The sequence below is a fragment of the Watersipora subatra genome, chromosome 4 (genome assembly GCF_963576615.1).
Source record: "Watersipora subatra chromosome 4, tzWatSuba1.1, whole genome shotgun sequence".
NCBI classification, from domain to species: domain Eukaryota; kingdom Metazoa; phylum Bryozoa; class Gymnolaemata; order Cheilostomatida; family Watersiporidae; genus Watersipora; species Watersipora subatra.
Genome location: NC_088711.1, coordinates 15533983 through 15561676, shown reverse-complemented (window position 1 = coordinate 15561676; position 27694 = coordinate 15533983). Strand labels below are relative to the sequence as shown.

The 27694-nt window shown below is 35.4% G+C and overlaps 1 protein-coding gene across 2 annotated transcripts; it reads left to right on the top strand.

Annotated features, from left to right (window-relative positions):
- Window positions 1–20: 20 nt before the first annotated feature.
- On the top strand, window positions 21–17831 carry LOC137393714 (uncharacterized). Of its 2 annotated transcripts, none has more exons than XM_068080385.1 (12): window positions 21–159; window positions 4875–4996; window positions 5254–5407; window positions 7217–7352; window positions 7872–8097; window positions 8383–8563; window positions 9485–9625; window positions 10852–11025; window positions 12517–12675; window positions 14703–14867; window positions 16159–16322; window positions 17285–17831. In XM_068080385.1, the coding sequence occupies exons 2-12, from the start codon at window positions 4896–4898 to the stop codon at window positions 17412–17414; spliced, it is 1731 nt and encodes a 576-aa protein (XP_067936486.1). In that variant the 5' UTR covers window positions 21–159; window positions 4875–4895; the 3' UTR covers window positions 17415–17831. The 2 variants fall into 2 exon arrangements, with proteins under 2 accessions (XP_067936486.1, XP_067936487.1); XM_068080386.1 differs by lacking the exon at window positions 21–159 and adding an exon at window positions 201–233.
- The last annotated feature ends 9863 nt before the right edge of the window (window positions 17832–27694 follow it).

Below are 27694 nucleotides of genomic sequence, written 5' to 3'. Positions count from 1 at the left end.
TTGTGCATCTATACTACGTAAAAGATAACTGCGTGTCCAGTGTAGACAGAGATTATTTGCCGAATAAGCGAGTGTCCAGTCTAAACTACTAAATAAACGGGCGACTACACTTCAAATAGCAGGATCAGTAAAATATTGTGTTATGTTAGAGGAAATCAGGTAATATCATTTTATCGTACAGTAGCTTGCAGCTTTCCGACTTGCTTTCTCGTACCAGCTTTTTCATAATACATGTACGTGTTTAAAATATGTGGTACTGTATTTCATTATGAAATAGCCGATTGCTACCAACGCATCGTGCTACAATTTCAGATGTTTAGTTTATTTACCTTAGTTGTATGTCGTGTGTCGGTATTTATTGCACCCTACATATTTGCTTGCATCTTGATAGAGTATGTAAAAAGCTGTAAGGTTACTCTGATCACTGATAGCTAAAATTCTGATTACATTGGTACTACATCATTACTTGCTTAGAACAATTATGAACATGAAGTTGTTCCAATTATGTTTCTATTCTATATGTGCGATAAGCCGACAATAAGTTATTTAGGTTGGTTGCTAGTAATCTTTTATTTTGTTAATAACAAAATAACAAAAAGCCTCTAATTGCTGGCATATTATCAAATAAAATGGAAACTGTAAAATTATCCTGAATACAAGATAGCAGTGAACAATTGATGTTTAGTTTGAGACTAGCCGAATTCCCGGCGTTGCACGGGTATTAAAACAGCTTATAAACAGTGGCAGGTAATGTAGTTACCTGCCATTTGCCATTATCATGGCACATTGCCAATGGCTAATTTGAGCTAGTATCCATATTGTTAAACTTACTAATATGAGCAATGAGAGCAAGCTTTAGTGACATTGTGTCGTATCATAGTCACTATACATACATATTTTAACCTAGATACCGATTTATATTGCCCGATAAATACATGCATCTCACATAGCTCAATTGGTTAGGTAGTCATTTAGATATCTGGAGGTTTTAAGATCAAGTCTTCTGCAATACGGATTCTTCATTCCAAGATTTTAAGAGCTATAGCTGTACAGGTGGAATCACAGACTGATGAACAGACACCGAGATTTATATAATACTAGTTGAATGCCTGGGTAATAAAAGTCTTTGCACAGAAATTTTATTTTCATTTAACATATAGCAACAGTTACCATTCTAACTTTCAAACTTCATATCATTAGAAAAGTCTTTTGTGCAGTTTAAATAAATTAAGAGAAAAAATATAAACAACTGTAAAGGTTTTCCAACTTTGTCAAACGACTGTAACTTTCAAACTTCATATCGTGAGGAAAATGTTTCGTGCAGGTCAAATAAATTAAGAAACAGAATAAAGCAACTATAAAAGGGTTTAAGTGTAAGTATGAAAGAATTAGCAAGTAATAGCTAAATTAAGTCAGTTTTGCTACGATTACAATAAAAGATGATTTGGTAATGATACAATTAATACGAACTGAAAAAACAAAATAAAAATCCTGAATATGTTGAATTAATAATAACAATTCGTGCATAGAAGTATGTGTGTATAAAAAAGGTTACTGTTCCAGCATAAGCTATCCATCAAAACTTTGAATATGATGATACTAGCACCCCTCAATACTAGTACAAATATAAAAATGAGATATCGGACTGTCTTTGTTTGGCCGAATGGAGAGAGAATGTAGAGGCTGTTCCTACTTGAGATAATACAATTGTTCGAGTGAAAAAAATTAGCCTTGACTGCGATTTAGCAATTGAACCTTACAAAAAACCGGAAATAGAAGTTCACGAAAACACGGAAAAGCCTCGTGTTTTATAGAGTTCATAGAGTTTTAATTAATACGTCATTTAGCGCGAGCAATAGAGAAAAGGGTGTATACAGTATATCGTAAAAGCTGTGAATTGTAAGAGCATTCGTAGACTCGTGGCTAGACAGTTGGTTGCGGTTGCGATCATCGTAAGTTCAAATCCAGCAAAATGTGAGCTTTTAATTCTAAGATTTTAATAATTATAGCTGTACATACCGAACTACACACCGGACTACACACAAACACACAAACTTTGAGATTTATATATATATAGATTATTTGCGTAAAAATTTAAAAGAAGATTTACATGGGAGAATGACTTTAAATAAGTTATGCGGGATAACTTATACAACAATAAATTGATTGACACTATATACAAGTGTTCATGTCTGAAGACTAGATTCTCTATGAGTATTGATTGTGGCAAGATCAATGGTTAATTAATAATTGGATGACTATAACATGGTCTGTATCATCTGTCTGTGTGAGTATCAACGATGTTCACCTTTATGGTCTATCTGCAGTGGGTTAATTAAGTTTTCAATTGAATCGCTGCTTTCTTGTATAAATTCAAGCAGATGTTGATAGTTGTGAGTGTCAGGGAATCTTTTCTTTCTTAGCTTGGTGTAATTTCAGCATCTGTATAATAGGTAATGGTGTACTGTTTCGTCCTCATCCAGGGATGTGCGTGTTGGTGTAAATGTTAAATTGAGTTTATATAGGTGATATTGTAAGGTTGTGCACCTGTGAAGAGACCGGTTAAAATTGATATTTGTCTTCTTAGTAATAAAAGTGGAATTGGGTTTTTCTCCAGCTGTTCTGCTTCTAGGTCCTTTAATAAATAATGGAGCAGTGTCCTGCTATCAGATGAGTTCTCCATCGGCGTTGCCGATCATTATTCAGTTGTTTTTGTATAGAGGATTTTGTAAAACGACTTGCTGTCATATCTGCTATAGTTGTGTTTCAACTATTTAGGTTTACAATGTGAGAGTGTGTCTTCTTCTAAAGTTTGCTTTTTGTAGATAACAAAGTTTTTACGAGATAGCTCTGTTCTATTGCCATTGTATAGTATGTGTATATGTCTCTGGAGCTTAGAGACTCAGCTGTAGGTGTGTTTGTGACGTAGTAGTGCGCTCCCGTCGAGGGGTTAGTCTTTGCTCTCAGTATGGCTTTCAAACAGCTATGGAGAGAAATGCCAGCCTTTTGGACCCATATATAACTATTGTAAAATACTTTGGGTATTATGGTTGAGTCTAGTATCTTTTTAGAATAGTATGGCTTTAACCCTGCATTTGACGAATGGAAGAAGTAGTCTCTATTTTTTGGCCAATATCGCTTTTGTTTCATCTCTTTGTGTGTTGAATTTTAACTTAGGGTTAGGGTTAGACCTCAAACTTTGTTTGAATTGTTAGTGTAGGTTTTCTTCGCTGACTTGAAGTTTGTTTTGGGTTGCGGTTGAACCAAATTGTATCTGTCTTGGAACAGTTTGCTATCTTGCTCCATTGTTCTAGCCAGTGCGTGAGCTTCATGCAGTTACTTTCCGTTGTTTGATATAGTAGGTCTTCATTTGGTCTTGAGCAGATAACTGAACAATCGCCTGCATATTGGGGTTGATATTTGGAGGTTGGATATATTTTATAATACAATACAGAAATGATAGTAGATTTTATAAAATGGTTTTCCATTCTTTTTCGAATAATTTTTTAATCAATAAATAGACACGCAAAGTTGACGTTTTGTGGAAACTGCTTACGAGATAACTTATTTTTATTATACTTATTTTATCTTATAATGTATATCTTATATATCTTATAATCTTATATCTTATAATTATGAGGTCTTTGCTTACTAGTGAGCAGCAAAAAAATCCTGATCGTTAAAAAAAGTAGTCATAATATTGTTCAAATTTTTGTTACTTCAATTTATCCTGACGGCAAAACAAAATTGTATTTCATTATTGCCCAATCTAAGAACAACAAGCATTGGTGGTTGAAATGTTACGGATAAAAAAAGTGAACATTCGCTTCAAATCAACTAGCATCAGCATCTCTTAAAAACTTTTTTCATGACTAAAACAATTTTTTTTACATTTGTTTCAGTTTTGTTGTTGTTTAATCTATAAAATAATACTCATGGACCTTGGCTCTATTGGTCCATGTCCATATGTCTATGAAATACCAACACTGAGTTTTCTGCAACATTCATGCAAACCTGTGTTTAGTGTATCATAAATCAGACTAAGTTTTTCCTCAATCATCAATCTTTTGTTTAAAGATATGAGAAGTTTTATATTGAGCTTTGTATTAGCCTTTCAATTCACGTGAGAACATATGTGACGAGACGATAACCAAATTTCGTGGTTACGTCATCGAAATAAAGAGATTCCAATCTACGGCCGCTTTTCGTTTTTGAGCTTTTAAGAGCTTGTAATCACATTTCCACATATTTGGCACCTACAACACAACAGAGTAAGACATGGTGAATCTTTTGATACCAAATAATTGTAATGTGAATTTCATTGCAAGTCAACCTTTAAAGATATTTGTGAGAAGCATCAGGTGAAGCACTGCATTTGTTCACCTTTTTTCGCAAGAATTTATGTACGCACGCATATTCTAGACTAGCTTTATATTCGCCTTAGATTAAACATAGGCAAAGCTTAAATTCGTGAGAAAATGTCAAGTGAGGAACTTATTCAAGCCACGTCAAAAGTGAAAGTGTGAGGTGTTAGCCTTTTATTTTTTTCACCATTAGTAATTGAGGTTCTAACAGATTCGCATGAATTAACCATGAGATGATAACTCCTAATGAGATAGTCGGCGCTTAAATTTTGCTTTAGTGCACCGTAAGTCCTTATGCTCAAGCCGCGCGGCTTGTCATTGGGCGCGGCTTCTGGTTCAAGGTCATAGGCCGCGGCTTGAGCGCAAGCCGTGCGGCTTGAGCATGAGGACTTGCGGTATATTTATTATTTAAACTATCGCTATACTTCGTGGCTTGTAGTTATTTTTTTGATTAATAAGCAAGCTTCACAGCATTTTTAGATTCTTACCGAGCTATATGTTTATTCACAGATAGTTTCTAACACAATTACCATGCAACATGGAGTGAGTATGACCTTTATGAGATGGCTGGTGATCCTAGTCTTAGTATTTGGAACTTGTTGGATGCTCAAGGCTGTTCTGCCCATGACGAGGTTGGACAACTCTTATACTAATGTTTACTATGCTGAAGAGCCTGTTGAATCCTGACTTTTATTGCTGCCGACTGCTGCTCACCTGTTATGCATTTGCATCCTTTTTATTAGTTTGTAATAGAAGAAAATAGATTGCATGATATTTCAAGGACCTATTTTATAGATTTTTTATGTGGTTTTTGTAAATAATATACATATTTTGGTTTTACAATACTTTAAATAATGCTTTATATCTAGATGTATTTCATGGTTTACAGCAACTTGGGTCCTATGAAACATAATGTGATGAATGAGGAGATGAAACAGAAAGTATCTGAAAAACTTACATTAGTTTTGAACAGCCTAGAAAATACTGGAGTTGCATCACCTTTGGGTGCCGTACCGGTTCCGATTCAAGCAGTCATCTCTCATGTAAGTTGAGTTACTGTCTAAATTACCGACCATTTTTTCAATTTGTTTAAACCAGCAAATTCAAGCTTTTGAATCAAACCTTCATTTCTGTCATTTGATTTTTACACTTTAAAATTATTAGACTGGAGATTAAAGGCTTAGCAGAAGAAGCCAGCTATAACAGAAGCACTGTCAATCTTCTGCAATTGGTCCATTTACTTGTAATGTGAACATAGCATTCCTATGTAGGTTTACTACGTTAGTAGTACCTAATCAGTCTACTGTACCATTGGAAATCGCAGGTATGCCAATGAAACACAAAAAAATAAGTATTCACACAATTATTCTGAAATACTGGAAGGAGATCAGTTAGTGCAAGTGTTAGAGTGTTGTGATAGTGAGCTGAGTGTTGTGAGTTCCAGACCTGTGCAAAGCGGTCTTTTATCACTGCCTCCAACCCTGGCTTCAAACTGATGGTCTGATTATCGCTCTCTCTCTCTAAGTGCCATGTCCTGTGAGGATGTGGGTGATCATGGTTATCCACAACTTCCCATCTCTTGTTCTTTTTAACAATGCTTGCTCTGATATCTCCGTTCTCTGTCTCCTGGTACGTCAGCCGGCATCCATTTGCTTAGGTTTCCTAAATATGTCAGCGGCTGTCTGCCCCGGCTCCATTTTCCTTCAATTCTTCCAGTTACCGTCAAGTTCTCTAGACTCTCCCTTTGTATTATGTGCCCAAATACTCCAGCTGTCTTTTCCTGATGGTTTGATCAAGTTTATTTTCTTCTCTAATTCTCTTAATACTCCCATATTTGTTATGGGATCTGTCTAAGATATGCTAAACATTCACCTTTTAAAACATACTTCTACTGCTTCCATTCTTTCTTCCATCTGAGTTGAAATTGTCCAACGCTCACTGCCATATGTTACGATGGCGTATACTTTAACAATTCATCGCTCTTAGCTTGGTGTCCATAGACATCTTCTTGTCTTTCATTAGCTTTCCCAATTTCTGAATGGCATCTTTTGTGATTCCTATTCTAATTTTAATTTCTGAGTCACATTATCTATCATCCGTTATAATAGCAACGTTGGACAGATTATAGCAGAGAAAGCTGAAGGTTCAGGAAAGTTGAATTTGTTAGTACATATTTCGATCGCTTCCTCTGCTTCCGAATCTACACTTCACCAAACCTACATTCACATTTCGGTTTCTCTATGGTAAAATTACAATTTGCTCCTTTTTATTTATTATGGCTACTTTATTGGTTTAGTTTTTACTAGTTTTTATATAGTATAATATATATTTATATTATACTGTATACATTTTGTAGATTTTATATATAATTTCTATTTGATATTATATATTGCAGCTAAGTGTATACTATGTATTATTACCTAAAGTATTTATTGATAGGTTTTTTGGATTTCGAACCACTTGAAATAAAATACTATGATAATAAATGCCATAAATAAAATACCGTGTTTTCACAAGAGATATATTTGCCATGAGATGCAATGATTTTGAAAAATGGATTAAATCTTGAAATGAAATAGCTTGATATGTAGAGGTCAAACTATTCATATTTGATTGTTGTACATTGCATCACTGTTTTTCACCTTTTGTTATCCTTTCGCTCCTATCAACAACCTATATTTCTAAACACGTTCTATTTTTTCCCGAAATGAGATTTTACAGAATTGCTCTACTTGCTTTATTAATTTTTAGAGTCAAAGAATGAAAGTTTGCTTGCCATCCAGTTGTATAATGCATCCCGCATGGCTTGTCAATATCTGCCAATTCGCTAACGCTAACATGTATATCGATAGATTAAAAATATGCCCATCTCTATATTGACTGATAAAGCTGAGAAGAAAGTTTCCAAAACAGAGGTCAAACCTGATGTATGCCCAGAACCATACGCTTATGACCAATTAGATGGCGATTATCCTTACTTCTATAAAGGTTGGTCTTCATCGAGCTTGTACCGGTGTATATTGTACCGGTATACTGTACCGGTGTATACTGTACCGGTGTATACTGTACCGGTGTATACTGTACCGGTGTATACTGTACCGGTGTGTACTGTACCGGTGTGTACTGTACCGGTGTATACTGTACCGGTGTGTACTGTACCTTTGTATACTGTACCTTTGTATACTGTACCTTTGTATACTGTACCTTTGTATACTGTATGTGTGTATACTGTACGTGTACACTGCACCTGTATGTATTGTACCTGTGTATACTATCAATATTGTTTTTTATCTGTTTTAGAAATAATTTAAACATATTAGCCTTAGTATTTCAATTATTCTTAAGTTTTAAGAGATTTTTTTGGTGTTTTTTGAATATGTTGATTGAATAGGTATGTACAAGAGGCTAACATATTGATATTTTTAGGAGACGCATCAGTGATGCAAACACTGGTTGGAGAGAGGATTTGCATTGTTGTGTGAACTTCCTGTTTGAACCGTTTCGCAGGTTTCAACATGGAGAATTGTACAGGAGTGCCCATGTTTAGCTCCCTGCTCACTCTCACCTATAATTGTGTTGGCTATTCTCAGGAGAACCTCCTCAGGGTCCCACAGCTCCTTGCTTCCGTTCAAAAGTTTTATCCAGGGATTAAAGTTTTGGTCGCTCTTCCACATAACTCATCTATAACTGTACCTAGTAGTGACCACACGACTTTGGTGACATTTAATAGCAGGTACTTCAGCGCTGCTTTTAACTAAACTAGTGTTTTTTGTACCACATTTCAACTCTACAAAGATTCCTTTCTGTCATTTATGTACAAGAAGCCATTTTCGCTTTTATTTTTTTCTCGCAATATTACTTTGTAGCCACCCATAAACATGAAGTTTGTCAGTGTACTTTTTTGTTTATTGCATTTTTACTTGGAGTTGCTCACTCTTTAAATTTTAGAACCAGTGGATGGGCAGTTTTTTCCTCTAGCCTGCTAGAGCTGTTTAGTTATGACTGCCTTGTTTAATAGCAAAGCAGAGGCAGATGTGTGGAGGCAGCTTATAGCAAAGGTCACAAGCAAGTATGTGTACATAGGAAGGGAAGCTGTACACTTCACCCAGTTTGACCGTCTGGAGAGGCTGGTGAGAGAGATCAACAATCTAGACGTACATGTAGTTGCCAGCGCTGTCCGTGGCTACCATTCTGGGAAGGTTGGTGAAATTTATCTGATAAGTAGTAATAGACTGACTATCTGATGAGCAGTAATCGATTATTCGATGAGTAATAATCGACTATCCGAAAAGTAATAACCAGCTATCCGATGAATAATAATCGACTATCCACAGAATAATAGTTGACTGATGAGGAATAATCGACTTTCTGATGAGTAATAATCGACTATTCGATGAGTAATAATCGACTATTCGAAAAGTAATGACCGAATATTCGATGAATAATAATCGACTATCCGAAGAGTAATAATTGACTATCTAAAAAGTAATAATCGACTACCTGATGAGCAATAATCGACCATCCGATGAGTAATAATCGACAATCTGATGAACAATAATTGACAATCTGACTAGTGATAATTGACTATTCGATGAGCAATGCTTGACTATCTGATGAGAGGCTTTTTATATAGGCAAAAAACTTTTATCGCCTAATTTCACTCTTATAATATTTCCCATGTCATATTTGATAATAACCGAGGAAAACCCAAATTGAATAGTTGACTCAACACTTGATGGGTAGCGCCAAAAATAATATTGACACACATTTTTATGAGTTATAACATTGAATCAATCGAACTAAGTGCCTGCCATCGCACGATGGGCTTCACTAGAGGCTGAACTCATACTCACAATAATGTATTTTCTGTGTGACATCACATCCTGTACAATTGCAATTGGGAGATGTAAAACAAGCAGGATTAAAAGCTATGAATTGTATTTAGACAGTTGTTATAATTTGCCGTAAAACGCAGCTTTATGCTGGATGTTGGCTATACACTGCTTTACTGATGTACACATAAAATAATAATATGACAACCTATCCAACAGGCATAGCCTTTCGTCTTACCTGTTAATCGGGAGGTATGGTTCACCTAGTTTTAGTTCTCTATTTTGCAGTGGACCAAGGGATGCGAGCAGTCGCGCCTGCACAACTATACACTGGAGTACAAGCAGGGTTATGAGATGTCGAAGGAAGAGTGTATCGTCTGCCACCATGTACACGGACCCTTTGTGACCAAGACTGAGGTTTTTAAAGAGGTAGTATTTAATTTACAGTCTTATACTCAGATGGTGAGCTATCTCATGCTAATAGCCGCTCTGCTACTCTCATCGCCATCATGATGTGATACTTGACAGATGCTTTTCAGGACGTCTTTGAAGATTTTCACGTATCTTCAAGAAAGGCTGGGTATAACGACGCTTGTCATGAAGTTCTTAGGGATTCAGTTTATCGGAATGATTTTACTAGTACATGAGAATATTTTTGAATGGCTTTTATTTTAAAGCCTAATCGCAAGCCAATCATGGCAAATCTCATTAACTGCTGAATACATGCAAATTTGCTGTCATATGCCATTGAAGCTTCGCTGTTGTATACCACTGTATCTACTACAGTCTTTTCACTCTGTGGTGTTCAGCCTTTACATTGCAGCGTGAAATTATCTGAAGTATGCGGAAGCAGACTTGAATTTGTGTTCTTTTGTAACAGCATTTTTGATGCTACAGGCCATTGCATGAAACAATAGGACTCACTAGGATTATAACCTTTCAACCATAATTTCAATGTATAATATAGTATTTTACTAGTTGAAGGCCCCGCATTGCACTAGTAATAAAAATGTTTTTGTGCAGAAAATTAATTTTTAATCAACATATACAACATTTACCGTTCTAACTTTAAAATGAAGATGTTCGTTTATTTCTGTGTATGTCCAGCCAATACATAATTTAAATATAAAGCATAAGTAAAACGGTTTGTTCAACAAAAAAATTTCTTGCTTCTTATTCTACACATTCGCTCAAGTTTTAAAACAGCTTATAAACAGTTGCAAATAATGTAATTCTCATTGACTAAGTTTCTTTACCTGATGAACTTGAGTAACTTAAGCTAGCCTAAATCTTTACTAAAGATTGCATCTCACGGGAATCGACACCGCGCAATCGGATGCACGGGTGTGAAACCAAGTTCACTACCACTAAACCATGCAGTATCCTTGCTAGGGCTTGGAATAATTATGCTTATAATTGTTACACATCTTGATCTTTCGCGGCGCATTTAACTGCAAACGTAGTTTTTGAGGAAGTTGGCACATCCTTTTGTTTTAATAGTTCAAGTGCTGCAAGCGTGCGTATTCTAGTCAATTACTATAAATTAGACACAATACAGACAAACAATACGACAGACAAACAGACACTTAGATTTATCTACACATGTACATGTACATAGATATAGAGTAATCACATTATATTGTTACATCTTGTAGTTTCCCTTCCCATCATCTGTAAGCGCTATCAGTGGCTTTGCAATCTGGTTTCATTCTATGGTTGAGCAAAAACGAGGTTTGGTAACATGCCCGGACTCAATGTCTTTTGTAACAGATGAGAGTCGGGAGGCTAGCAGTAAACAAGCTTGGCTTGGCCTCGCTGAAGCTCTGCAGGTAAATACTCATTACGGCATCATTTCAGCGTGTTTTTATGTATGCACTCATTGTAATAATGATAGATGTTTTGGTATAATGACTCGCTATCTATTTTAGTAGTGGACACACGAAACATGAATCAGCGGCTGAAACTGATTCTATGTAACTTGCATGGTAAATCTAAAATGGTTATTCGTCACACTCACATTTATAACTCTAATATGCCCACCCATGTGACTTGAGCTTGATCCGGAAAGTCGGAGAAGAAAACTAGGATTTACGGAATGCCAAAGCGACTGGCAAACCCAATCTTCTTTTCTGTTTGAACGAATATAAACTATGTTGTTCAACGGAACAATGATTATGAAAAACATTCAGCAGTCGCAAAGAAATTAAAAACACCAATTCTGTCAAAGCTGCTCAATTTTCATATGTACTAATTACACTCAAGTAACATTTGGGCTATATTTTTCTTTCCTAACAGTGGGTAGCCGAGACCTCTCAGATATGGTCAGTCGCTATCGAGAATGATAGCCACTGACCATATCTCTTTCACATACATCTCTTCCCCTAACACTAGTCCCAGCAACTAACTCTCCTACGTGGTACTGTTTGTGATCCTCTGGCCTTGCAGTTATTAACTTTACAAATATATATTTTATAACTTTCTCATTATACAGTCTAACTCTCATGTTATACAGCCTCTAACTCTCTTGTTATACAGTCTCTAACTCTCTTGTTATACAGTCTTTAACTCTCTTGTTATACAGTCTTTAACGCTCTTGTTATACAGTCTCTAACTCTCTTGTTATACATTCTTTAGCTCTCTTGTTATACAGTCTCTAACTCTCTTGTTATACAGTCTCTAACTCTCTTGTTATACAGTCTTTAACGCTCTTGTTATACAGTCTCTAACTCTCTTGTTATACATTCTTTAGCTCTCTTGTTATACAGTCTCTAACTCTCTTGTTATACAGTCTCTAACTCTCTTGTTATACAGTCTTTAACTCTCTTGTTATACAGTCTCTAACTCTCTTGTTATACAGTCTTTAACTCTCTTGTTATACAGTCTCTAACTCTCTTGTTATACAGTCTTTAACTCTCTTGTTATACAGTCTTTAACTCTCTTATCATACAGTTGCTAACTCTCTCCTCATGAAGTTTTCAGCTATCTCTCTCCACAGTTTATAACAGTAGTATCACACCTCTCATGTTCCACCATACCAGTCTGTTTCTTGTACGTTCTTACACTGTTTTACGCTTAACCCTACTTTGTGTATTGTTTTATTAACTTTTTTTCATAATGCTGGATGTTTCTCTTATCATTTCTTTATTCTGATCAAATTTTAGTCTTTTCGAGTGTGCATCCTTCTAATACTGGTGTCTATTATTTGAGTGTTTCTAACAGTTTTTGTAAGCAATAAATGGTGTTAACCTTGTTGTCAAGCTCGAGCATTTCCCTATCAGCTCTTTCAGTGTTTCTTCACCAGAGTTTTGACTAACCGACAGGTAGAGACTGTCAGGCTTGACGACGGTTCAGTTATGTATTTTGACTGTGAGGAGGCCAAAACGAGCTGCTCCCTATCGGGTGGAGTCGGGATAGCTGCTTCACAATGTTGTCGACGTCAACACGTCGAGTCTATTAAAACCATCTCTACTCTCTGTGAGGTAATTGCTGGAATTTTTAGCCATCACAGAATAGCGATACTCTATATTTTGACTTTGAAATCTGTACTACGTACCACATTAGCGGAACATTTTCTATTTTAAATAGTGTATTTTTAATTACTACGGAATCACACCATATAAATTACATGGAGATGCAGGAAGGGGTTGCAGACGTCTCCTCACACTGCCTCGGGCAGAAACCTTTAATATAATAACCTTTTAGATGCTGCCATGTTAATTTTCACAAGTTTGCTATAAAGTATTGATATAAAGTATTGCTATAAAGTGTTGCAATAAAGTGTTGCAATAAAGTATTGCTATAAATTATTGCTATAAATTATTGCTATAAAGTATTGATATAAAGTATTGCAATAAAGTATTGCTATAAGGTATTGCTATAAAGTATTGATATAAAGTATTGCTATAAAGTATTGCTATAAAGTATTGCTATAAAGTATTGTTATAAAGTATTGCTGTAAAGTATTGCAATAAAGTATCGCTATAAAGTATTGCAATAAAGTATTGCTAGAAAGTATTGCAATAAAGTATTGCTATAAATTATTGCTATAAAGTATTGTTATAAAGTATTGCTGTAAAGTATTGCAATAAAGTATCGCTATAAAGTATTGCAATAAAGTATTGCTAGAAAGTATTGCAATAAAGTATTGCTATAAATTATTGCTATAAAGTATTGCTATAAAGTATTGCAATAAAGTATTGCAATAAAGCATTGATATAAAGTATTGCTATAAAGTATTGATGTAAAGTATTGCTGTAAAGTATTGCTGTAATATATTGCTATAAAGTATTGATATAAAGTATTGATATAAAGTATTGATATAAAGTATTTCAATAAAATATTGCAATAAAGTATTGCAATATAATTATATTGCAATAGAAAGCACTCTATGATAATACCAAGTCTTTCAATTATTTATTGGTTGTCTTGTTGGAGGTAGGGCAAGTCTTATTCTGGTGTAGGTATGACTGTTGGAAATATTCCCAATTGTTGAAGAACTTAATGGAAGTATATTTTATCTAAAGTTTCCCCTATTGTTTATTATCTATTGTATGTTTATGTTAATATAATTATTTATCAGTTTTTTATATATAAAGCACAGTATTAGAAATAATAATTAGTATGAAGTATAGCTTGCGTCTGTGCAAGTCTAGACAAAGTGTAATGGTTTACATAATGTACCGTTAAAATATTGTGTGTTCGGCCTTTTTAGTAAATATTCTCTGTGGAAGCTAGAAACTATCATCTTTATGCAAATCCCAAAAAACAGAGCTTAAAAAGAATGTTTGTCTACATGGATGCTGCTCAACGAAGCATAACTTTATGGAAATTTTAAAATAATGGTGTAGAAGTTTTGATATAGCGTTTTAGCTCACTGGGTTGTATTTTAAACATTGTCGTGCGCAAGCGATATATCATCACTGCATACTTGAAACCCTTTTGCTAAAAAGTGCTAAATATAGCTATTCATGGGTAATATTTATTCTAACTAATATTTAATCTCTAATATTATTCTCACCAATATTTATGCTCACTTATAATAGGGAAGTTAATATACTGTAGTTGCCAGAGTTTGTAACTGCTTCATGCTTGTTGGTCACATAGAATAATCTCATCAGGAGACCCTCAAAACCAATTCTCTAACCTCTCACTCCACATATAAACTACTGTAAGCTACTGGATGCGAAATATGTTTCCCTTGACTCCTGACCAAACATCAATGCATAGAAAGAGTGGAGTTTGAAGCATTTGTTAAGCTAGCCTGTGCCAGCCTGTATTAGTCTGTGATAGCCTGTACCCGCCTGCGCTTTCCTGTGCCTTTTTGTACCAGCCAGTGCTAGCTTGTGCTAGCCAGTGATAATAGTATAACACCAATTTGCTACATGCACGCCGAAACTTTCATAATCGTGAGCATTGATTGTATAAACAGTGTCGCTGTTCAGTCGTCACGATTAGCTTATACAATTTTGGAGTGTTTAGTGACTAGTTCGATTCTCATGTTTTTCAGAAATCTGGTCTCGCGTGTTGGCTGACAGACGAGACCCTGCTCGGTGCACTCAAGTTTAACGGTGAGCCGCCATGGGGTGGAAACGCTAGCATGGCCTTAGCTTCAAGCGATTTTCAAGCATTTGGCAAGCTGAAGGAGCAGTTGACTACCAAAGGCTACACTTTAGTGAGTTTGACCTATTATATTGTGGAAACCCTCGGCTGTGTTAGTCTCGATGTTTATGCTCGCTCTAGAACATTAAAGACACATGTCATCAGTAATTTCTTAGAAATGGTATAAATGGCTAGAGTGTGTCGTACTTGTTGAGCTCTCACCAATAAATATCTTTGTCTATGCAGTTAGCTAGTCATTCTTTGTTGCATATACCAATAGGTAGTATCATATACAAGTATATATAATATATCATTAGCTTCGCAAGATAGACTTAGTTATTTTCATAGAGTGAAGGTGTAGGGTGAGAGGTGTAGGGTGAGGGGTGTAGGGTGAGCGGTGTATTGTGAGGGGTGTAGGGTGAGCGGTGTGGGGGTGTAGGGGTGTAGGGTGAGAGGTGTGGGGGTGAGAGGTGTAGGGTTAGGGGTGTAGGGTGAGGGATATTTTTTGTTCTTTAATCAATCGGCAGCAATTTCTTTTCTGGTTTAATAGTGCTCAAACATGCACCATTTTTAGAGTAAAAACCCATTTCTACACATTTACTCTGCTCAAGTTAACTTTCTGTGTAGGAAGTGAAGTGTTCTTAAGCAGGTGAGCTTTAATAAGTAGCATGGATTGTTCTTAAGTGTCATACTCAGAAGATAGTTGCCTAGTCGGAAACATCCAGATTCAAGATCTCTGGTCATGCAGTGTCATAACCCTGAGAATAAAAATGCCTTTCATTCATAGGAGTAACTAATGCTATGCTGACAGCTTGATAGCTCGCAAAGCTCATGACTTTGGAGAAAATTGGAATCACTTTGCAAATTGGCCTAAATTGCACTAATCCGAAGACCGCTTACACAACTACTAACCAATCATGCTTGTTTTTATTGGATTTGATGATCAAGCAACTTTCAAGGTGATAAAAAACTAGATTGCAGTTTCAAGGTGATGCCCGATATTGCATGTAGGTCTTCCAGCAGTCAGGTTTTTGTCTTCAATCGGTTTCCTGCAATCATGGCTTTTCTACATTTTTTGTTAAAAAGTTTTCGAGGCACAATTCTTGTGGCATAGTTTGATGTTTTTCGATTCTGTTTGTAATGCTCCCAAGGTAATTCTGCTGGTGCTGATTCAATCTAAACAGAACATAGTGAATAGTCGTCCTTCAAAAATTGCTTTAGCCGCAATCTCTGGCAAGTTAGCCTTCTTTGTTATAGCAAACTGTAAGGTGAGCCCGTGGCAACTGAAGTTATGACATTAGCCAGGGCGCATACTATTTACTGCCTGTTTCAAAGTCCATAGTCTCCTGTCATTCATTGTTCAGACAACCCACTCCTCTGATAAATACTATACTATTGGAAAAGAAGGATGGTCTATGAAACTCTCCTCTGCTCCTGAAGATGATAAGGAAGATGTATTCACTGTAATCTCTTATGCTGATACACGGATAAGAGTGCCTGTGAACCCCGGACTAGCTGTCGAATCTATGTAAGTCAATATATGATGAAGAGTTGTCTTCTCTGCCACAGTCCTTAGTTTTGCTTGCCCGTTTGCAGGTTTATCAAGAATGGGTTGTTGCTCTTGTTCTAAGACCAAAACATTTTTGTTGTCATTGTGTTTATTTAGAGGTAACATGACCGTTTGCTTTAATTATTATTAAATAAGCCATTGACCAACATATGAGCAGTTGTTAGTAAATCATAGAGGTTTCGTACAGTTGTGAAGAAAACTTAGGAAGACTTATCTATTAGTGTAGTTGTTCAAAATGAAGGTGTAAGACAGTGTAGGCATGCCTTCAGAAACCAAGTCAAGTCAGGCCATGTTGACTATTATACTACCAGTCTTAGGTTTGGCAGCAAGTCTGTTGTATATGGTGAGTTGTTTGCTATTTAACACATGTGCTTCATTCATTTACTTCACTTTTTCAGTTTTTTTATACGTACCATTTAATTTGAAACACTATTATTTGAAGTAGATATTTAATGCTGAATATGGTAAAGTGGTAAGCAGGCACAGTTTTCTTTTTGAACTTCAGTTGGTCAATGTGGGCACACGAATCCAATTCACTTTCTGTGTTCCTTCGCTAACCAGACCAGTCAGTGTATCAAGTCTGGCATACCTACGATTTAGTCTTCTGCTGCCTGCTAAATTAGATTCTCACGATTACAAGTGTCGCATACATAATCTATCACAACTCTATAGCCTTAGTTCTTTGAATAGTTGTGTACAGAATAAAGGTCCTAACAACAACAATGTAAATTGGAACAAAATTCTTCATTTTACTGAATAAATTGACTTGGCAACCAGCCAAAACTGTTAATGCAATTGACATAGTTTCTTATATTACACAGCGCCCAACCAGATATTCAATTGTGAAAATAAGTCAGTGATGCTGATCCCTACTTTGTTGAACCATATGTTCAGCACGTGATGTGCTTGTTATACTGCAGGTCTGGAGGTAACCCGTATCGGCACTTAGTTGGTGGGAATGACTGGAAAGACAATCCTTTTCCGGTCTGTTCTAAGCCTGGTTTCCATGGCTGCCTCCAGCGAATTCCATCTGATGGAAATCTGTTCTAGATAACTCGAGGTAGAATTTATACACACAATATCATGCTTAGGCTATCCTCAGCGATTTTTGTAACTATTGTTTTTCTTAAAATATTTTGTTATTGTCTATTAGTAAATCTGTTTTCGCCTTCAGAGATCAGACTTGAATGTTTTTAGATAAAATGTAGCTGTAAGGATCTTTCAACCAGTCTTGATGGTTAGTATAGGTCCACCAAATTAACTAGGGTCTGCCTGATAGTTTACCAGAACCTCCCAATTGTTGTACAGACTTGAATGTGATCTGCAAGCAAGCTTATTTCTCTAAATGTTCTGTCGACTATCTCAGCTCTGTTCTGTCGACTATCGTAGTTCAGCACATATGGATACACATGTACATGTTATAGTTGGGTGTGCATGAATATCTCTAAATACATTGATTGCCCATTTTGCCAAACATTTCAATATCTCTCTGTTCAGGCACCTTGCTGCGCGCAAGCTAAAAACTGCCTTTATTTATGCTTTGATTGACTGCTCCCTTTAAAGCAGTCTTTGCTGCCGGCATTTCTTACATTAGAGGTCACCAGAGGTCACCACTGTAAAACAAGGCCTTAAACATGGCATACATATACTTTTTTAATTTTAACCATTATTTAATTATACACTTTGTGCTCCGCATACAAGACATACTTGCCTGAAAACGTAACAAACCTACATGTCGCTGAAATTTTGTGCAGTCTTAGCCAGATAACCACAACAAATTTGCAGTAATGATTAACAAATTAGAAATAACATCTGTTACTTTTGTAGTTGGAATTGTTTAAACATCGAATGCCATGAAATGGTGTCGCAGGGACAGCAATATTATTTATACCTTGAAAATAACACTTTGGTACCGTATCTTAGCTGCATACATCACACATATACATATATGTATATAAAGATACAGCCAAGATAGATTGTCATATTGCAAGGGCTAGTTTCCTAATCTGTTATTATATTACAAGTGATAGCGGTAATCTACTAATCTGTTATTATATTACAAGTGATAGCGGTAATCTCCTAATCTGTTATTATATTACAAGTGATAGCGGTAATCTCCTAATCTGTTACTATATTACAAGTGATAGCGGTAACCTACTAATCTGTTATTATATTACAAGTGATAGCGGTAATCTCCTAATCTGTTATTATATTACAAGTGATAGCGGTAATCTCCTAATCTGTTATTATATTACAAGTGATAGCGGTAATCTCCTAATCTGTTATTACATTACAAGTGATAGCGGTAATCTACTAATCTGTTATTATATTACAAGTGATAGTGGTAATCTACTAATCTATTATTATATTACAAGTGATAGCGGTAATCTCCTAATCTGTTACTATATTACAAGTGATAGCGGTAATCTACTAATTTGTTATTATATTACAAGTGATAGTGGTAATCTACTAATCTGTTATTATATTACAAGTGATAGCGGTAATCTCCTAATCTGTTATTATATTACAAGTGATAGCGGTAATCTCCTAATCTGTTATTATATTACAAGTGATAGCGGTAATCTCCTAATCTGTTATTACATTACAAGTGATAGCGGTAATCTACTAATCTGTTATTATATTACAAGTGATAGCGGTAATTTACTAATCTGTTATTATATTACAAGTGATAGCGGTAATCTCCTAATCTGTTATTATATTACAAGTGATAGCGGTAATCTCCTAATCTGTTATTATATTACAAGTGATAGTGGTAATCTACTAATCTGTTATTATATTACAAGTGATAGCGGTAATCTCCTAATCTGTTATTATATTACAAGTGATAGCGGTAATCTCCTAATTTCTTATTATATTACAAGTGATAGCGGTAATCTCCTAATCTGTTATTACATTACAAGTGATAGCGATAATCTCCTAATTTGTTATTATATTACAAGTGATAGCGGTAATCTCCTAATCTGTTATTATATTACAAGTGATAGCAGTAATCTCCTAATCTGTTATTATATTACAAGTGATAGTGGTAATCTCCTAATCTGTTATTACATTACAAGTGATAGCGGTAATCTACTAATCTGTTATTATAATACAAGTGATAGCGGTAATCTACTAATCTGTTATCATATTACAAGTGATAGCGGTAATCTACTAATCTGTTATTATATTACAAGTGATAGCGGTAATCTACTAATATGTTATTATATTACAAGTGCTTGTGGTAGTCTCCTAATCTGTTATCTCAGATGTTTTATGGACAACAAAGGTGCTGTCAAAAATCATAGTTTCAGCAATAATTAAGAGAGCTTCAAGTTTGTAGTAGTTCAACACATTTGTGTTTTATTTTCGCAAGTACGCTCTGCAGTCTCTTGCACCGTGAGAGATCGTCATGAGTAGTCAGTATGTGTATAATTAACTCTTTCATTACCAAATTTATTTTTCTACCGGGACATAATTACGAATTTGATAAAACCTAATATTTGTCAGGGACGCGTATAAATCGTCATAACCTTTGAATCACACGGTCTATAAAAAGACTTTCATACCAAATTAATCATTTTAAAATTTTACATTAGCTTATGCCATGAAAAGTACCACAAATGCGTTGCAGATTGAGACCGAACACTTTTTTAGCCATTTCGCAATGACCGTGAGCATGTCTGAGCTGGACAATATATCAATATTATTGCAGTTACATCATTATTATTATGATAACTGATAAATATGAATAATAACTCTCAGTAGTACTATTGTTCAATAACAGTCACTCAAAGTCCTTAGATCTGAAATTATTAGAAATGCATAGCTGTAATACGTCTAGCACGACTAGTCGTTGATAACAATAAATTGCGAACAAAAATAAAATATCTTGCAAAGCGAAACTCTGCTCAGGATGCGTGGTTAGCATAGTTTTTATTGGCTCAACACATGCAGATAATCGTATCCTTTGTTTTTGTACAGATATGATAGGTTAATTTCGTGGTATAGTGTTTAGAGTGGCGGACTGTAATTCCGCGAGGCTGTTTTATTCTCGTGAACGAATGTAAATTCTCACGCCAGGCAACTTTATTTCTAACGCTTTTGCCGTGACTTCGGACGGATGGACGGACATACAGACGGACGTACAATTGGACAAACACTGCTTTTATCATGGTATAGATTTGAAAGGTCCTTTGAAAACTATGTTTTTAGTTTAAGCAACTTGACAATAAAGCAGCAACGTTTCTGATTTGACCTAGATATCAACACTTGCTGCACCTTAGATATTTAAATGGTTCTTCTATGTCTGTTCCTTAGACTAAAATTTTTTGTTTATGGAAAATGTAGATTAAAAAGAGGCAAGATTAGTTAAAGCTATGGCTAGTTGCAGTGTAGTGATTTGTACCTGAATTGAGGTCTTCTTCTGATGGCCTCTACATCTCGGGCTATCCCTCTACTGACATTCACACAATACCTGCTTGATATTCTTTTTTAAACTATTGGTTGTAATGATATCTATATTATATCAAATGCGTGCTCTTTTCTTTAGCTGCACTTTGATAACCTTTTTGCAATATGGTCGAAAATAATTTTTCATGATATTTTATAAATTTTTAGTTTTTCAAGTCAAGTTTTGATAGTTTTGGCTTTTCTGTTTCGGTTTGCTCAATTACGATTTTTTTTGCATTCTTGGAATTTTGGAAGTGACAGCAATAGAAAAAACACATGGTAGAATCCATATGCAACCAGCCAATGTTATGCTCAAGCTCACCAAATGGAGGCAACTCCTGAAGGCAACTCGGTTCTAGCTCATAAATTTCACCACTTATCTATGAATGTAAACAAATGCGGATTCAGTAGAAATATAATAGGCAAAGTAAACCTGTAAATGTTCGTAGTAAGGCCACTGTTTACTGACCATTTGATGTCTGGGAGTGGCTTGAACAGACATTGGGCATATTTTTTTGGCAAGAGTTTGCCAGATGCAGGCATAACATGTCAGTACATAGTGGCCATGTTATTAATAGCATACAACATAATTAATTTAGCACACTGTCTCTTCAATACTAATAGATAGACAGTGCTGTTAAACCAGTTTATCAAATTGATGAACTTTGTATGTCTATCTGTAGAGGCTCTATTTTGAACCTTGTCTTTAAAGTCATAGGGCCCTGAAAGCTTACCAGGCCTCATAATATGCCTCGTCAGCTCTACATGTAATCAAGAATATGTGAAAGGCCAAACAATGCAATAACAACATTAAATACGCAATGTTTCTTTTTATCACATTTAGTGTTGATAAGGGCTAGGGGTGGTAGCTGAATGAGTGGAAACTATTTCATCCAATGAAATTCTTGTTGGATACAACTATAATAATTATATCATAACACCTCTATTTTATTGCCATGGTGCTCTATTTTTCAACCCTTCCCTTATAGTGGCAATCAAGTAGAGGTGGTGTTCAAATAGAGGTGGTGTTCAAATAGAGGTGGTGTTCAAATAGAGGCATGCGTTATATTTCTTAAATGGCTCATCAGAATTTTGGGAAGATGAATTTACCCCTTTTAAGGGTGAAGCGAATGTAGCGTATATTTTGCTCCCGCCTTCAAGTGGAGCAACAATCTTTTTTGATGCAATAAATCTGCTAACTTACTCCAACTTGTCAAAGATCTCCTAATAAATATGCATTGTGAAGACGAGAAATATCTCTACCAGTTGATATCTATTGCTTGCAATTAACCTGCGATGATATTATAGTCTGTGTCCTGCTTTGCAATCGTTTAGATTTTTCAATTATTTATTTCATTCATTTTTATTTCATAACTACAATGTTCAACAATGTTGCATAGAAGCTCATTGCATTCATTGATATGTTTGCAACAGTTTGTAGCCAAAACTGGCTTTTTATCTGCAATAGAAGAGGTGTTACAAGCATGGATCCATTGTAAGATCAGATTATCGCAATAATGCTATCAAATAATATGCTATCAGTCTGCAAATCTTCAAGTTATATAATAATAATCTATCAAATGTTACAAATATATATTCAAGAGCAAGTGGCATAAACGAACCATACTTATAATACACGGAAACAAAAATTAACATTTTTGAAACAAAATTATTTGCATCGTTTGCTCGGCCAGTTGCGTTCTGATTGTTACTTCAATGGAGCTAGCACCATCTTTTGGCTTCTCAATGTCTTCCGCAATGTTTTCTGACCTCAACTTTTCTTCTGCACTGCTGAACTAGTCAGTATTAGCGTTCAAACAATATTTTTGGCTGAGAAAAACTTTTATGCGTTGCATTTTGCACAAATAATGATGCACGCGTGTTAGGCACAGCTTTTAGCCTAAAACTAGTCATTCATATACCATCGTAAATATAAACTGTCTTTCACATACGTCAATGTATCAAGACCGACAAGGAAAAAACAAGGAACTACTATTACCCTAATACAGTTACTGATTATTTCTATGGTGCTGCTTTCAAAGTTTTAACGAAAAAAATGAAAAGCTTTTTGGAGTTGGGACAACCAAAGAATTAATTGTTATTGATGTAACCAAGTCATTATTAGTACGATTTTGTGGACACTTTTTTAGTGATCACTTGCTATTATTAGTTTATACAGTAAATCACAGAATGTCAAAGTGGCGGTCAAATGGAGATGGCCTTCAATTAAAGGGTGGTGCTCTATTTTTTTACCCTTTTTTATAGTGGTGGTCAAATAGAGGTGGCGTTCCAAAAGAGGTGGCATTCAATTACGGGTTTTACGATATTTGTCACAATACAAAATTATTTTATTCTAAACCTCAAATGTGCACTTCATAAAATTATGAACTAGTAACTTCATAGACAAAATATCAACAAAATGTATCAACAAAATATATAGATATCAATCTGCGCTAGTTCTATAATTTAGCGACTAGTTGTTTTATTGTTACCTTCATGTTTTTAACATCTGTAAATTTAACAATTTAGTACAGTACTAAATTAGCAAATACAATCACATACTTGTACATTTATATAGCAATACTAGCTGTGCTACCCAGCATTGCCCGGGTATTAAAGATCGGCTTATAAACAATGAGAGGTAATGAGAGTTGCCTGACACTTGCTATTAGCCTGGCACAATGCCAATGGAAAATTTGAGTAAGCTTACTAATGACAATCACTTACGCAATCATCCTGCGTAGGGCGCACATAGCGACGTAGCGACATATATCGGCCAGTGACGAAATAAATCTCTGTGGCCAAATTGGTACGGCGTCGGACTGGCGAACTGGAGGGTCTGAGATTGAATCTTCTTCGGTACAGATTCTTTATTCCAAGGTTTGAATAGCTATAGCTGGTGGGACACACATAAATATACACAAACTTTGAGAAATATATATATATATATACATCTATATATAGATACGATTTGTGTTAAACTCTGATAGTTTTCTAGCTCCTTGTCAAGAATGTTTCCTCTAGATATTCATTATATGCTTTATTCTATTTTAGATATACTATTATATTTATTTATGAATAGACATCTGTATATTTATTACATTACTGAGTCAAATTATAATCTATCACAATAAGAGCCTGTCCGTCGCCACGCTAAGAGCGTTACGAAAAGAATTACTTCACCCAGTAATCAAACCCGGATACTCCAATTGCTAGACAAGAACTCTACCATCTGCAACACTTGACTGCTTTTACACATGCAACAATAGTTGCGTACACACTGATTATATGTGAGGATCTCTCACAGTACAAGGAACTGCCAATGTACTAGTGTTTATAAGATTATAATATAAATCAGATACAAAAGCTGATTAGCTACTTGGTAAATCACTGTGCAGGCCGATGTTCAGATGTTCTCTGTCATTATCATACCTAAATTTAGATCTCTGATCGCCAGATTATTAAGGGTTTCCTTAGTTCAGGCTCCTCTTGTCACTAGTCATTAGTCACCAGTCATTATTCACCAGTCATTAGTCACCAGTCATTATTCACCAGTTCTTAATCCCAGTCATTAGTCACCAGTCATTAGTCACCAGCCATTAGTCACCGGTTCTTAATCATCGATCATTAGTCACCAGTCATTAGTCACCAATCATTAGTCACCAGTCATTAGTCACAAGTTGTTAGTCACCAGTCATTAGTCACCAGTCATTAGTAATCAGTCATTAGTAATCAGCCAGTAACTTGCCACTAGTCACCGGCCACTAGTCACCGGTCACCAGTGTCTAGTAACTAATCACTATTCAGTAGCCACTAGTCACTCTTGTATTTCTTTACTCATCCATAGTCGCTTGTTTTAGGATGACCTCCAATTGTTCTTGAATTATTTCATGACTGCTGTCAGCTTTGACACCCTGTATTTGCTTTTTGATTACTTAGCTATCTATATGATTTTATTTGATATATCTTATTACCCATATCTATGAATGATATATGAAACATAGCTATGCTATAAGATTAGTCAGATGGAGCAGTCTAAACAGGAAGTACATAACATTTTTGCTTGAAGCTGCTTGAAGTTATTTTACAGTGAAATTATGTTTGTAAAAACCTTTCAATATAATGGATAAAGATTTTAATGTATGTTATGAGTTTCATAGTTTTTGGCACATTTCAAAACTTGGCGAAAATTGTGACATGCCATCACCTCTACGAGTTTATTAACATATGGTATAAAATTTTAAAAATTTCTGCCTCGATATATGGAGTACTTTCCAGCAGATGAAATTTTAAATTTCTTAAAGCACTACAGTTTTGTAAGTGAAAGTAAACAGCTCGAAGAAATTACAAATAAAATGTAAACGTAATACAAATTATACACCAGTATAATTTGTATTATGCTAATTCAAGGGCACTGGTATAAACCAGTACCGTGGCATTAGTTTGCCGTGAGAAATCGTCAGGTGTGCCAATCGTCAGGTGTTATAGTGTTCTACTAAGCTAAATGTCGTAAGTCAAAATCTTGTACGGAGTAATGTTTTCCAACCTCTAACCGCGGTTTCGAACAGACTGACAGACACGACTCTTATTATAGTAAAGATTAAACTAGTCCAAACTATTTGTAGCGTAAGTTGAAGTCAGTCTATCGCCCAGCAAGTTAGACTGTTTAGGCACCTCTACCTACACGCTGTCCATTTTGCGAATCACCAAAGCCGCACCTTATGTTTAAAGAAAAGATGACTTGACAATGAGAGCACCTTTTTGATTATTTTTTATTTAGCTTTTACGTACAATTTAAGTTCTACACCTAGTTTCTTAGAATTTTATGTAGTTTTATGTAAAGCATTCATTGTTAAGCTTTTGAACTGTGAAACACATGACATATAAAGTATATTATTTATATAAGAATCTGTGCGTCAAGTTGTCAACACGCGTTATTTTTGACGTCTGCTGCAAATATCGAAACAGTAACTTCATATGTGCAGGTTTGACTGTACTTCAATCCCTTGATCTCTTCATATCTTTCTACCCACTCTAATAAGAAGAGTGTAGATATTTGATACTGGCATCATGGTGCTTTTCTGTCCATTGGTTCTTATGCAAGCTGCAGGGCAATATACTGTTCCTTCAGAGTCAAGTCCATCGACTATTTGAATCTTCTGTCGCTGTGTGAATATTGTATATCTACAAACGCTGTAGTTACGCGCATGCCATTAGTATAGACAAACATTGCTATCGCCAATATTTGCTTACATTTTTCAAAAGTATTTTTAAATTGTGTATAAATAATATGAACAAACAATTTTTTTATGATTAGCCTTTTGTCATTTTTAACTTTTCTAGGCGTGGTTACATAACATGTTGCTGAGGTCACGTAATATAACACATCAGCTCATTAGAGAATGATGGTTGCTATCTCTTGTTTGTGTTGGAACATGGAGGTAATGGTGTTTGAACCATCCTTGACCACGCCTGTAAACGAGTAATTGTGTTACCCTGTGTACAAGTATATGATCAATATGCTGATGGCACTTATATAGGAGCTACAGAAGGTCTGTTCAATCTGATCAAAGAGTTAAAGTATAACTCATGAGGCAGATTATTCTGACAAGATTTTTATGGTAACAAGTTTGAGTGCATTAGTCATGAGAGCTTGGTCTAATAGAGATATGATATTTGTTCACCTGTTACCACTGATATGCCGGAGTTGTGTTTACTGGATTTATGATCGTTAATGGGTGTATCTCCAATCTATGCCGTCCCTTAACATATGTGCTTATATGGCTCTAGTCAAACGTTTATGAAGTGTTTATGGATTCTACGGCTTATAAATAAGCTTGTGACAATCAACTTGTCCAATCCGACACAAATCGGATTCTCAATACTCTAAATAAGCGATTCTGAAAGCTCATCCAAGGCTAATGTTTTTACATAGCCCTAGTAGCAGTCTGTTTCGTCGAAGGTTGCTACTAAGGCTATGTTTTTACATAGCCCTAGTAGTAGTCCGTTTCGTCGAAGGTTGCTACTAAGGCTATGTTTTTACATAGCCCTAGTAGTAGTCCGTTTCGTCGAAGGTTGCTACTAAGGCTATGTTTTTCTTAATCTATATTAATAAATCGTACTTTGTCATTGTTTTGCGTTTTCATATTGTTTTGTTAAATGTAACAGTATTACATTATTTTTATTGCAATAACTGTGGCAAAAGAGACCATATCTAGCGATTACTTGCTAATTATTTCACATTTAAACACATTTACTGTCGTCTTTTTTTCTATAAATTCTTTTGAACTGCTCAAAACACCTTTCTCGTGATATGAAGTCTTTATTATCGCATTTTTGTATAATGATTTTATCCAACCTTTATCCTTCTGCCAGGCTGTCAAAATATCTGGTTTCAAAACTCCTGGTTGCTGAGAATCAGCTTCTTAAACTCCCATCTGCAGGTTATGTTATTAAAAATGATGCAAATTATGGGCATCATCTGGGCCCACCCCTAGTCCTCTATAAGCATTCATCTTCTATTGCTTATTGGGTAATAGTGGATACTAAATTTGTAGCCTGGGCATGGCTCTCTTGGGGGTGGGGAGGGCTCTCTTTCTCCCCCCACCCCCCAAGAGAGCCATGCCCAGGCTACTGAATTTGCATCCAAGATACTTTTGAAAATGTTTTTGCTTCAATCAGTTCATCATGTTATTCACCTACATACATCAGCATAGACTATGAACATTAGAGGGCATGCCTCCTTATTATCAGTTAGCATCCAACTATATTATTACATGTGTACGTAAGTCTAGTGTATTCTAATTGTAAGTGTTAATACAAGTATAATGAGATGAACAGTATTTTACATGTTATAGAGCTGTTTAATGTTCTTTTTTGGT

Coding starts and splice junctions, on each gene's coding strand:
- LOC137393714 (XM_068080385.1), top strand. CDS start 4,896: ATGCAACATGGAGTGAGTATGACCTTTATGAGATGGCTGGTGATCCTA. Junction 8,564..9,484: donor GTGGCTACCATTCTGGGAAG/GTTGGTGAAATT, acceptor TCTATTTTGCAG/TGGACCAAGGGATGCGAGCA. Junction 11,026..12,516: donor GCCTCGCTGAAGCTCTGCAG/GTAAATACTCAT, acceptor ACTAACCGACAG/GTAGAGACTGTCAGGCTTGA.